We start from the raw sequence: 13,472 nt of genomic DNA, 5'->3' as shown, positions 1-13,472 counted from the left end.
ACTATATTTATTCTGGCTCACCACTTGCATCATTATGGTAGAGTAAGAAGATTTAAGTACCCTTAGATCTCTTAGGAATGGAAGAATGATGGTTGTCTTCTCTTTAGAGAGACATCTTTGTGCCCATGTATTTTCACTATCAAATGCAACTCAAAGATTTCCAGATGGATTTTAAAAAACCCACCTACCCAAAGGCTGGGGAGAGAAAGAGCAGCTCCATATGTTAAGTGTGTTCCTGTAAGCCTGAGGATCCTGGATCCAGTTCCAGCAGAAGGTCCTCAACTGGTTTGTGAGAGTCTCAAACTCAGCTCCTGGGAAGGGGGAGGGAGGAAACACTGTCCCTAAAGTTTCTATAGGCCTAAAGAGTAGAAACCCCTGCTGGCTAGCCATGTGTCTGTACCATGCAGGGATCAGAATTCAAGAATTTCTGGTTCAGTCCTTTGCTTCTTGTTGGCAGCAGTGCAGAGGCAAGCACACCCATGGGCCTTGTGCTGCTCTGCAGCAACACCAACACCTCCAGGTAACTCTGGAGTGGCACCGACAGGCTTTGGAGGCCTCATGCAGACCTTCTTCAGCTGCAAGGATGTCAGCTCAATAGGGGAAGCGAAGGGGAGAAGAGAAGTGCCCTTCAACAGCTTAGCTAAATATTCTGGAAAGCTGCAGCTCAAAAACTGCATTCTAGGTGCCCTAGGAGCAACCTTGCCCTGCGGAGGGGAATTCCATGGACAATTCTGCAGAGGGTTCAAACTGAAACTGGAAAAAAGCCTTTGAGGTGCACAGTTCAAAGCATCAGACCAAGAGGCTCTGTGTTCCAGGACCCTCAAGTTTCTCTAGGCCAACATTTGCTGGTGTGGCTAACCAAGTAGCACCACTGACAGAGCACAGCATTAGGGAGAAGAGAAAAGGAGAAAGGAGAAGAATAAAATCAGAACTCACTCAATGCTCTCTGGCGTCCCGGTGAGCACACAGGGCCTCTCAGGCATCCCACCACTGTCTACAAAGCAAAGAAGACAACAGAGATTGGATGCTTCCCAACTATTAGCACCTAAACTGCCCTCAGTAGTCAGGCAGGCAGAAAAGCGCTGACTCCTCACACAGGCTAGAAGCTAAAAAAGTTTCCTACATTAATACTCAGAACTAAGAAATGGCAGCAGTTTTGGTAACTATCAGGTACTAATGAAAACATGCCCCTCTGCACACAGAGCAGGAGACATTCAGGGTCAATATATTTTAAATATATATGTATTATTTTAAAGCCTTCCCCACCAATTAAAGGGAGGCTTAAAATCTAGATTACATTCATCAACAGTGTCCTGCACAGCACTTGTAGTACAGCCTTCCCCAAAGCAAACAGGCTGCAGCACTAGCAGAGCAAACGGCACACTCCCATTTTTTTCAGTGCAAGGCAAATTGTATGAAGAAGTGCTGATGTTTTCTGCCAGGAGCTGGAGCAGAGTGGACTGATCAGAGATAAATTGCATGAGCTGAGCTAAATGGCACTGCCAGGAGAAAACTAAGCAGAAGCGATTTCTGCTTTAAAAACGTGGATTGTCCATCTGTACTGTACCCGTCTGCTGGTTAAAGACAATTCCTTAACTATTCAATTCCCTAAACCACCTGACAAACCTGTTTTCTCAGGGAGCCCATTCCTACAACAGCCCTTCCAACACGTCAGCCTAGTATATAATGCATTACCACCATTCACAAATGATGACCAAGGCAAGGCACCTGATACAACAGACACGACATTCTCCAACACCAGGGCCTGCTCACCCACCACAGAAGAGGCTCTTACCTGGAGCAATTTGAATTTTGCAGCCAGACTCGATCTGAATCCGTGAGATCTGCTCACCTCCCCTGCCGATTACTGAAATGAGTTCAACAAGCATCAGCACACGCTGCTTATCCCAAAAAACTGCAGAGCAACTTCCACCCTTCTACTCCGTTGCAGTTCTCTATAAAGGTACAATTTGACTACAGGATTGTAGAAGAGGCATCCACAGTATGATAACATTTAAAAAACAAATCAAAACAAAACAAGCAAAAAGGAAACCAACAAAAAAAAGCAAACAACTTTGTCTTGCACTGGAATGGAGATACACAGTACGTAAGAAAGAAGGTGCAAGTCTGAGCACTGCTGGGAGTCGTTTAGGTGTATTTCAGCCCAAACAAATAAACCAGTTATTTGAGAACCTAAAAAAGCTACGGACTTTTGCTTTTCTATCTTTAAAATTCATGTTTTACTACCTCGTTTCAAAAGACATGCTATTTACTCAGTCTGCACTCAAAAAACTGCTACACAAACGTTCTATCAAACCTTAAGGAAAACAAATACCCATCTCCCTTAACATTTAGGGTCAGCAAACAGTTGTTTCACAAACAGACACGCTGAGGAGAGACAGCGTGTGCCTATCACCACTCATACCCTTTGCTGACTGCAAAAGAGCAGAACCGTCAAGTCAAACAGGTATGCCTGGCTCAAGGTGCTCCTGCAGAAGAACCTCCCAGCCCTCCCTGGTAAGGCTAAGTTGGATAGGGCCCTGGGCAGCCTGCTCTAGTACTAAACGTGGAGGTTGGTGGCCCTGCCTGTGGTCCTCGAGGTCCCCTCAAACCTAAGCCTAAGCCATTCTATCATTCTATGAATCAGATCCTCTCTCGCACTCCTGGCTGCTGCTGAACCAGGATTGTATTTAATACATGGTTGGTGCACCAATATGCAGGGTTCCCTCTCATCCAGCTATAGAACCCCTCTGACTTCCCTTCCTCCACACGTGTGGTACCAGGATGGATAAATAAAGGTTGGTGGAAGGACAGATTTCCTTCCCGTGAATTCCAGTGTTACAGTTTTACAGTGTACAGTCACTGCCCTAAGGGGTAATTATCTTGGGCTGTTATTTTCTTTTTTACTCTCTGCATATCAAATTGGGAGAGATGCACAGATACCTAACGTGGAAGAGTAAATGCAATCTCTGCAGTCACAACAGCAGGAGGGTGCCATTGAAAGAAAGAGTAATGATCATCAAAAGGAAGAGAGGAATTAAAATAAAGCTTAGAAGAGAACAGCACCAAGAACACAAGTCTAGGGAAAAAAACTCAGCTGAGCAATGCATACTGGCTGTGTTTTCCCCCGCAGCAAAGGTATGAAAGATTTAAAATTCTGCTTATCTTGCCTTGAGTCAAGTCTTGTTTTAACATTTAAATATTGTTTTCCTCCCTCACCTCCCACACTTCTGAATACTCAAAAGTAAAATGATTCAGTGAGGGGAAATTAATTCACTTTTGATATATTTATGTAGCATGTTATTTGACAGTTAAGGAACAGAACCACTAGAGTTCTCAGTAGCCTGTGCCATGCAGACTTGTTCTCATTACTGGGACACCAAGCTTTTCCATGCCATTTGCACATGGATTTTAAATGCAGATGATGTGGTCCCCACAAAGCATCAGACAAGACTCACCCAAGGCTAGCAAGCACAAAAACTTGTGATCATGTCTTATCCTAGCAGAATATGCAGCACTCCTGCACAGAAGAACCATACCAAAAGCATGCAAGGTACTTACTAAATCCAACCATTTTATCAGGCACTTTGAAATCTTCTGTTATTACAGCCCTGAAAGGAAAGGAAGAAAAAAAAAAAATCAAATGGTCATTACAATGAACAATTTAGAAGATGACAGAAGATGTTGTGCTGTGGAAACAAGGCACAGCATAAGGCTTCTGCACACAGAGAAGTAAATACTACATCACAATTCAAACTGTTTGTTTTGGAAGAGACCTTTAGGCCCTGCTCTGTGCCCTGGCTGCAGAGACAACACACCTCATTTCTCCTGCACTGGATATATTTCCACTCTACTGTCTGTTATCATCAATGGAAGAACCTTTTTGTCATTCGTGCTACAGACAGATTTAAGAGAAAAACAGCAAAATTCCTTCAACATTAAACTTACAGCTTCTAAGCTGTAGCCTCTGCCTGCTACTTTCTGATATGCTCTTGCTAGGAGACACTAACCAACGCCAATACTGGTTTGAATGCTCCTTCTGAGACTCAGATTTTCTTTCTTGCCTGCCTGTACTTATGGTTCTTTTCTTTGGAATTTACAACAGCTGTCTCTGATCATCTTTGCCATCTCAAGATTTCCCTATCTGTTGCTCTTTGGACTTTGTCAGCACATCTGTGCCTCAACACATAAGCACCCAAAGCAATTTCCTAAGACCTGACAACAGCGAAGCACAGAAGAAATTCCTTGTGGGACTTTTGTTTGCCACTTCTATTTCATATAAAACAACAACAACAAATACAGAACTTGCAAACTCTGTCTGCTGCCATATGCATTTCACACAGTTTGTACAGCAGTCTCAAAAGCAGTGCGTAATTCCCTGCACAAACATCACTGTGGTAGAACAGAGGTAGCAGATAGCAGCAGAGCAGACAATGCTGCCCACGGATTCCATGCAGCCCTACTGAGAAATCTACCCCTGTATTAGATGCTAAGAGATGCTGTGCAACAATTCTCATTTGCTTTGGTCTCCCCAAACCATCTTTGACAATCAAAGGAATCATCCTAGGTCATATTACATTAACAAACCCAGGAAAAACAATAAGATATATGTACACATATTTAAAAATCCACCTGCTTGTTTAACATTTTCAAACTCTGTCAAAGTGCCAGTTTTTTTTTTTTATTTTCTTTCCCCCCATTCTTTTCCTCCCCACTGGGCAGAAGGAAAAGGAGACAATTTATTCTGCTTGGTCCTGCAGAGCTACAGGAATGAAATCCAAGTTTTACTTCAACTCTTCTTTCCTTCTAACAACAAATAGCTTTTAAAGGGTTAGCAGAAGCCTTAGCCTGAGAAAACCCAAGCTGACAGTTTCTCCACATTCCCAACCTCTGACTTCCTAACACTACTACAGATGGTGGATCAATAAACAATTAGAATTGATCAATAAATAATAAAACATAACCCACTGCTTACCTTTGATGTACCAGGGCCCCTAACTGGTTACCTACTGTGGCAGAGAGAGAAAAAAGGAAAAAAAATCAAAGCATTAGCACGGATAAACTAACTTCATCCCTATAGAAAAAGAGTTCTTACCATTTCATCAAAAAAAGAAAGAAAAGCAAAACAGTAATTTAGGTTCAGCAGCTGAAATGAATGCATTATGGGGTACAAAACAGGAGGGGATTTCTTGATCAGCACACACCATAACCCAGTGTCCAGCTGAACACAGGATAGGGAATTGATCTGCGTCTCCCCATGCTGAGAGTCATGGGAGAAAAACCTGCCTGCCCAAATCCAAATCCCCACAGCTAACCTCCCTCCTTCCCAATTTAAACCCGAAGTAAAAAAAGAGAAAGGGGGAGAAGTGGGACTGCAAGGGGAGAAAAGACATGTCAAGTGATCAGTATGTACTACAAACAAACATAAAAGCTGAGCAGATTCGGAGATTCAGTCTAGGCAAAAAGCATTGAAGATTGCTCGCACATACTTCTCTCTGTATCTCTTATCTGTGCTCCATGGAGCCCACTTACACGGAGACCTGTTAAAGGAAGAAGGCTGTTCAGAACCCTCGTGGCACCCAAACTGCACTTTTTTCCCCATTGCATTGACTGAACACACACATTCCAGGCATATCTGTGATGTCAGCTGGCAGCCCGTTACCATTAGCAGTTAGCTCCCAGCTGACAGCCCTCAGACAGACTTTTTCCCCCCAACCCCCACAGATTAGATCTTTCTTCCAAACGTTAATGGGGAAAATATCATTAGACCAACTCATGCAAAGTGGGAACACATGCCCTGCTGGGCTTCCTACAGGACTTTGCCTGCAGCAAACCTGCTAAAAACCAGACCATTTGGTCCTAACAACCAGTTGAAGATTATATTGCATGCCTGGAGGGCACAAGTAGCGAAACAAATGGAACTGGCCAACAACACGTGAGCCGTGATAATAAAGATGCTGTTTCAAACTACCTTACAGCAACCTGCACATTCTTTGACCTGAAATAAATTGGCAATCAGCTGTCAGACAGCGGATGCATCCCACGCACAACAGAATCCGGTAGGAAAAAAAAAAAGCACACAAAGTTTCTGACCAAACACCAATAAAGCAGACAAAGAGAGTCAATATCATATTTCTGCTGTGTGTCAATATCTTGATAATAGTTCAGGGCCAAAATATCGACCATATCTATTTTATTACTCTCTCTAGCTCAGCGATAAGACAACTGTTGCGTTATTGATGCTGTTAGATTTGCCTTTGCATATTCTCACCCCGAATATCAAATTAGAGCTTTTTATAACTATCAGTGCTGCAGCTGAAGAAGGTGGGTGATGTAATGGGGAATATTTGCTCTTGCTGATAAGCTGCTGCAGCAGAGTTGAGCAAATATGATCAAACAAATCCAGAATCAAACCACCCTGCCCCAAACAGCACTCAGGTGTATTTCTGCCAAAAGCAATAGGTCTGCAGGACAGGACCAGGCCAGTCAGCACCCCCACGTGTGGGAAGAAGTGCTCCCAGCACTCAGCAGTATTTAAACAGCCATTTTGCATTTGGATTCACCTCAGCAGATCTCTTTGCAGTCTCTTACACTGCAGTTGCTGCCCACAAATTATGAGACAGATATGCATCCTATAATCACATCCCAAAGTTCATGCAAGGAACAGAAGAGCCATCATTTTGTAACACCACAGAAGCTTCCTAGAGGAAAACTGTATGAGCACAAGAAGCTGAATCAAGCAGATAGATATCATGCCTACTTTATATATATATTTATTGTACCAATTAGATAAAAGCAAACAAAGCCCCAGTAATTAAAGCAAGACACCATTCCCTCTGCACACAGCCTCCAGGAGCTGTGAAGCAGAGCAGGCAGAGAAAGCGGGGTGACTTGCTTCAAGTCAGATACGATTTCTCTCCATTTGCAGGGAAAACAGGTTGCCGTGGCTCCTCGACCCAACAATCTGAAGGTTTAATTTCTTCCCTAAAATGCCCATTTTGCTATGAAAGATGAAGCTAATAGAGAGGCAGGGCCGGAGCAGCACATGCCTGCTGCAGCACCAAAGCTGCCATCCCGCTCCCCCACCTCCCTCCTCTTGCTGGGGAGGGGGCTGAACTCTGACAAGCCACGTCCACGTCTCCCCCTTTTTACATCTATTGAGTACAATTTAACTGTAACTGCAGTCATTTTACTGCAAATAAGGAAAAATACTGAATAAAATAAGCACAATTTCCTGTTAATGGCACCCGCTGGTTGATAACTCTTCACTCTTCTTTAGGCTTCACCTTTAACTGAATTCTACCTAACAGACACTCTAAACAAATGCAGATTTTTTTTTCCACCCCATAGAACAGATCAGGGCCTCCCACTAAATTAATGTGCATGATAGGAATATACAATGTCATTGAGGATATCCTCACGGCTGGAACAAAACCAGAGCGCTCCTGGAAAGCAGTGGAAAGGGGCTGCATTTCGCACTTCTGAACCAAAATTGGATCATCACAAATTTCAGAAAGATGCAATAAAGGTGATAACTACCAGAGTTGTTGTTCAGCCTTCAACATTTGTAAGTATTTAATTTAACAGTCCAAACCAATTTTCCTGCCTTTGTTGTGAACCTTTATAGAGAATGCCTGCACCTTTATGTTGCCTTATTAAAGACGTGGGCAGTTTGGAAGAAAGCTGCCATTTCGTGCAGCACACTAAGCCTCTGCCGAGAGGATTTCTGTTACTTGGTCATGCTGCTGATGTGTCACGGAGCATCCCTGCTAACTTTTCTTAGAATAAGATTTCCTTGTGCCCATGAAAACACGTTGGAGCTATGCAAGTTCTGCATACAACAGGATCGCATGTGTTTGAGCCCCCAGGCTTTAACATAATCAGGTTCTATTAGAACAAAACCTATCTGGATGTACCAGAGAGGCTTGGGGAAGGCAGGGGGGAGGTGGCATGGGGCTTCTCCAAGGCCTTGTCTTTGTTTCCCCAGACTCAAAGGGTGCTTCAACCTTCAGCTACATCACTGGAAGCGTCTTCAAAGCACTCCAGAACGGAGCACACAAAGGCTAATGCTGAGGTCTGCCAGAAAGACAGTGATTGCCAGAACAAGACCCCCACTTCCTTTGAAGCTGCTTCTTCGAGGTTGGTTTAGCACAAAATAAACTTATTAAATTGTGGTGGTAACTAGATGGACACATTAATTTGGATGGAGGCCAGGAGCTGCTGCTGGCCATGAAGAGGAGTGCTGGGATCTATTCTCAGCAGCAAGCCACAGGCAAAATGCCACTGCATCTTGGAGGGACCCCATCTCAGGGGTCCCCTTTTCCCTTTCTGGAAACATCCTTCAAGAAGCAAGAAAAAAAATAACAGTTCTCAAACTTTAGCTAATACCAATAGGCCAGGGCACCAGGGTCAGCCCCAGCAGCTCTTTGTTTTTGATGAATGTTACATTAAGGGAAACGCAAAAGGAACTCACGCTGTCTGGCCTCCAATACTATGACAAGTCTATTTTTCCTGGAAATGCTCTAAAAGCAGCTGAATTTGTTTTGACCAGCGCACTGTCATCCTGTCTTAAGACCACTTCCTAAGCTGACATCAATCAGCCGTGCCGGCAGCTGTTTACAAAAATGGACAGGCAGAATTAGATATCCCTGAAAGCCAGACAGTTCTCTTGTCACCTTAAATACTCTCATATTCTCTCAATCCATTTTTCCAGCGGTCTTAGGAACAGAAGTAATTTTTTTAACAGCTACACAGGGCTAAGGGAGCAGTGAGAGCTGTACACAGCCATGAGCACACAGCGTACAGAGGTAAACAAACAAGATTTACTACCACATTTGCTTTCAAGCAATCTGGAGTAGCAGAATGTATCCAATCCCCCACATCATAACATTTCCAAAGCATGCATAAAGACAGAAATCCTCTCCTCTTGATGAGAATGACCCCAAACCATCAGAGCTCAGAGCAGGAGATGCAGCAAACCAGACGATCCTGATTCCTCATGTTGGCATTAAAAGATCATCCAAATGAGAAGTGCTTTCCTCATCTGGAAGTTATGGAACCTACAGATGAATGTGAGGAAGCCAAGCAGGCAATCAGGAGTCCAGTCACTTGGGGAAGCTTTCCTAAAGCCAATCTCTGCTACATGGGGCTGCCTGTCACAGCACAAGGAATCGGAGTAACACAGCGCAGCCTGCGGCGGTATTGACCTGGTTTGTGTCAACACAAACAAGGGTCAGCAAGTAATAGTGCTAACTGGTAAAAGTTTAAGTACAAAGTCTAACCCGGGCTGTTATCAGGCATTAAAGCTATTTCTTATATTAAAAAATGCATTTAAGGACACCTTAAGAGGTTGGATTTCTCACGTTCAGTCTGCTGAATCAATGAAAACAAACAGTAGGACTAATGCTCTGAGTAAATGGCTCCTCGAGGACTGTGTGTATTTTTTCTCATATACAGCCACTTATCCAGGCCATTCAGACAGCTCAGCACAGCTCAGCAATCTTCAAATTTACACTAAATATTACTGAAGTCAAAGGAAAAACAGAATCCATTCACATCTCCTGCTCCAACGCTGTTTCAGGAAAGGAAGGAACATCTTTAGATGACATCCTTTGAAATAAAGTCCATGATCAGACATTTGCATGAGAACAGCCCTAAGCAGAGCTGAAGCTGAAAACTGTTGGAAAGGAAAAGGCCAGTACAGGTTTGCAAACCGTTTCTTTGCAGTTGGTCTGGCCTAGCAATTAGAGCCACACTGAACACATCTGTTTGATCACAAAAACCCCAGCAGGTTTCGCTGCTCACTGCTGGACAGCCCAGCACCTTTGTATGCAGAAACCAGCACATAACAACACAGTGAAGCTCCAGCTCACACCTACCAACCGACTCTTTCCCCAAACACCAAACTGAACACGCAGCAACCTCTTGCTCAAATAGAGCCAATGCCAGAGAACAAAGTGGGTTGTGGCATTTGTTCAGACAACAGCCATGTCTGCAAGCCAGAGGCTGCACATGAAAGCAGCTCCTCTTGTGCTCCAGCATGCTTTTCAGCACGAGAAGCAGACAGGCAGTATTTTTAGCCCTTGTCTTACATAGCTTTGTATCAAACAGAAAAGGAATTTTTTCAAAATGAAGTGCTGAGCTGAAACTCTGCATATCTCTTCAGTACTCAAGCATATCTATGGAGGAAAGAATCAACCTGCAGGGCTGTCTCAGCAGAAATACTAGGAGAGAAAGAGATGGCGAACAGTGAGCTCTTTGCATCTAAGCAGCAGCAGGTACCACAGTGCAGACATTTTTCTTGTCACAGTGCACATTACATTTGTAATAGCAGAAAACATCTGTTCTAACATTTCTTCTTCCCAAAGACCAGAAACAAATTATTTATTTTACAACCATAACAACTCAAACAGCTCATTACGTTTACCAGAATTACCCAGTAAATTATTCGTTGGTTGCAGTCAACATTAAATGCTTCAGAGATTTAAGAATAGTCTTAGCGTACGAAGTTTCCTTCAAACTTGGATCAACTTGCATCAGCACTGTTTTTCCTTAAAATCCACGTGCAAGGCAAAGCAAATGGAACGTGACAGCCACTCAGCTGCTGTGCTGTGACTCATGGGAAGAAGCAGATGCCCCTATACACAGCGTGAGCTCAGAAAGCAAGGGACATCTTGCCCACGTGTTCCTGGTACTCTGCACACAGGCCCCAGCACAATTCCATGAAGTACCCTCCCCAAACTAGCATGGAACAAGACTAACTACAGAATTAGATTGCTAATCCCCAGAGTTCAAGAACTAAGAAAAGAATTGCTTCATGTTACTATTATTAAAGCTTAGCCCAGTGCTATGCAAGACTCAACAGCACAGGGAATCTTGCAAACAAATTCTACACACAAGCTGCATCAATTTCTGCCCTTAAAAAAAGACGACTGCCAAAACAGATGGATTTCAGAAGTGAATTCACAAGACTGATTAATCATACCCAGCTTACCTCCATCATCAAGGGGCCGTTTCTGCACTCCATAACCATAAACTGACGGGTCCACGAGTGTTGTAGAATTATTCAAGTGAGGAATATCTCCAATTTTAGCAGCAATCTATGAAAACAGATGATAAAAACTTGGTTAGCATACTTACAGTTTCAGCCACCGCAGCTAAACATTCCTTCTTCAAACAAAGCATTTATCCCTGTCCAACAATGTCTTGGCTGCTATTTTTTCTACATAGATGGCTTTATAGAAGTCCTAGGAAAGCAGTGCTTTATTTGTAAAGTAAACAGGCTTCCGCCTGCTTTTGATATTTGTGTAATTAAGATTGCATTCACCCAGCTCCTCTTCCTGGTCATGAGTATGCATTTACTCCCTGTAATATTACATTCAGATTTGTTCATTCATTCAGCAGACAGCCGACAAGTTAAATCTAGTCCCCCAGCTTTGTCCTGGAGAAGCTGCCACCATCATAGCTGTGTAGGAAGACATACATTTCTGCTGCATTCGTGCATATCCAGATAAACAGAAATGCATAGTTGCACATCAGTGGGGGGTGAGAGGAGTGGAGGGAGAAGAATGTGCAAATACACAGCACAAGGACAGGTTTGGGGACTCCTTGTCAAAGGGACTGGATCAGTATGTGTTTACTGTATGAAGAATAAGCCAGTGGGCAAACTAGCAGCCCAGAGTAAGTTTCTATTTCCTGCAGTATGAGCACAGCTAAGGTTGCCTGTGCTTCTGCTTGCAGCCCTCGGAGCAGTAACAGCCATTCTGGGGTGAGCTGGGAGGCAAGGAGGATACTTTGAGGGAGAAGGAGACGTTCAGGCATCACAGGAAGCAAATAAAATAAGTGAGAGACACTCTGCGGCATCACTTAATACAAGTGAAAAGATAAACATTCAGGAGACAATTATATGGACTGATGTGACAGAGGTGAGCTCTTTGGCCTGTTCTCCAGGTTAACCAATGTAAACCAAGTCTGAGAGCCAACCAGCTTTAGTAGCTCGACTACTAAATACACCATTCAGAGACATGCAAACCACGGCCCCACAGCACACCTTGCCTACATGAAGCACTCTGCTATAGCGCAGAATACAGCTGCAGAGCAAGTGTGTTGTGTGTTGTACAGCACTCACTTGCTTTTCCAGCAAAAAGAAGGGATCTTTGCTAGGAGTGTGATCTGGCTATATTACGCCTAGCATATCACCAGAGAAGAAGCAAAAGGAATTGATGAAAAAAGAGAACTTTACAAAGATAGGCTTTAAGCGAAGGCAAGGGCAAACGACAAATATAACTAAAGGTGTCTCTAAAATTAAGTTTTACTGCAACAAAAACATCTACAGTAATTCTGGCTGTTGACACCACCAACTGCTGCAGCGGAATAAACAATCGCACAAGACGCAGAACCACAGGGTAGTGAAAAATGCTATATGAAATAACCTTGGAAGATTGAGGGCACTGCTTTTAGAAAGAACAGAAAATATTCTCGATGCCTTGTGGGGAAAGGGCTCCCAGTTTTGACCATTTTCTTGCATTCTGACCACTCCTTCCCAATCTCCTTCAGAAAGGCAACAACTTGGTTTTAATCAAGTGCCAGGAGCTAGAGAATAAATCCTTCCTACTTTAACAGGATTTTAACTAGTTTTGGATGAGCAACTGGAAACGTAACACTAGACCATTATACCCACAGTGCGGTTGATCCAGACCCCAAAGAGGAAGTGCTGCTCAGCCATAACTTAGCACAGGGACCAGCCACACAGGGCAAATTGCACATCAACATCTCCAAGAACCAGTAAGCCCAGAGAAATATACTTCAATATACACACAAACAACACGCCATCTCACTACAGTAGGGAAAACACCCTGCAAAATTAAGAGTTAAGCTTTTAAAGTAGATAAGACAGTTAAAATACATTTTAACTTCTCGTGTTCAACTTACAATGGGAACCTCAGTTTTTACTACAGGTTCAGCAGCAAGATAAGCACCAAAGTTAGAACACAGCAAAAGTAAGCAGACCTAGCCCTTATCTGCCTACATGACCTTGAGTAATGTACTGCTAACTGCTGCTCTACTGCTTTTGCCCCTCTGTATGTCAGTGGCTTTTTTTCTTTCTTTTTTTTTTTTTTTAAACCCTAGCACATCCATTTTGCTGAGACTAGAAAGGGATACACACATACAGCCCATTGACTCACAGTAAGCTTCAGGCCACTTCATCCATGTTACCATGTTATCCAAGGTACCCAAGATCAGCCACTGCAGGCTGCTAAGCCACAGTCCTTTCTTCTTCTTTCTTCTTCATCATTCCTGGAAACTCAGATTCAGGGTACATATGGCAGGTTACAAGAATTCTACACGTATCTATATTGAGGGAATCACTAATGCATATCTTGTACAGAAAATGAGAGTGCCAAGGAGGAGAGAAGATAAGAATCAAACAAGATGCTGTTCTGTCAGTGAGAGCTAAACCCAGGGACAGTCCA

At 43.4% G+C, this 13,472-nt stretch overlaps 1 protein-coding gene across 1 annotated transcript in view; it reads right to left on the bottom strand.

Moving 5' to 3' along the window:
• Positions 1-12,724, bottom strand: part of FUBP3 (far upstream element binding protein 3) — a 30,780-nt gene extending 18,056 nt beyond the window's left edge. Inside the window, exons 1-7 of the mRNA XM_019621303.1 lie at positions 12,680-12,724; positions 10,994-11,099; positions 5,490-5,540; positions 4,976-5,009; positions 3,562-3,611; positions 1,796-1,867; positions 937-994 (exon numbers count right to left, since the gene is read on the bottom strand). Of these exons, the coding sequence (XP_019476848.1) occupies positions 937-994; positions 1,796-1,867; positions 3,562-3,611; positions 4,976-5,009; positions 5,490-5,540; positions 10,994-11,099; positions 12,680-12,724 (416 nt within the window). The remainder of the gene's footprint in view (positions 1-936; positions 995-1,795; positions 1,868-3,561; positions 3,612-4,975; positions 5,010-5,489; positions 5,541-10,993; positions 11,100-12,679) is intronic.
• Positions 12,725-13,472: the final 748 nt, after the last annotated feature.

Source organism: Meleagris gallopavo, chromosome 19 (genome assembly GCF_000146605.3).
Source record: "Meleagris gallopavo isolate NT-WF06-2002-E0010 breed Aviagen turkey brand Nicholas breeding stock chromosome 19, Turkey_5.1, whole genome shotgun sequence".
In the NCBI taxonomy this organism is placed as follows: domain Eukaryota; kingdom Metazoa; phylum Chordata; class Aves; order Galliformes; family Phasianidae; genus Meleagris; species Meleagris gallopavo.
Note: the sequence above shows the minus strand (reverse complement) of the source record. Positions and strands in the feature narration are given on the sequence as shown.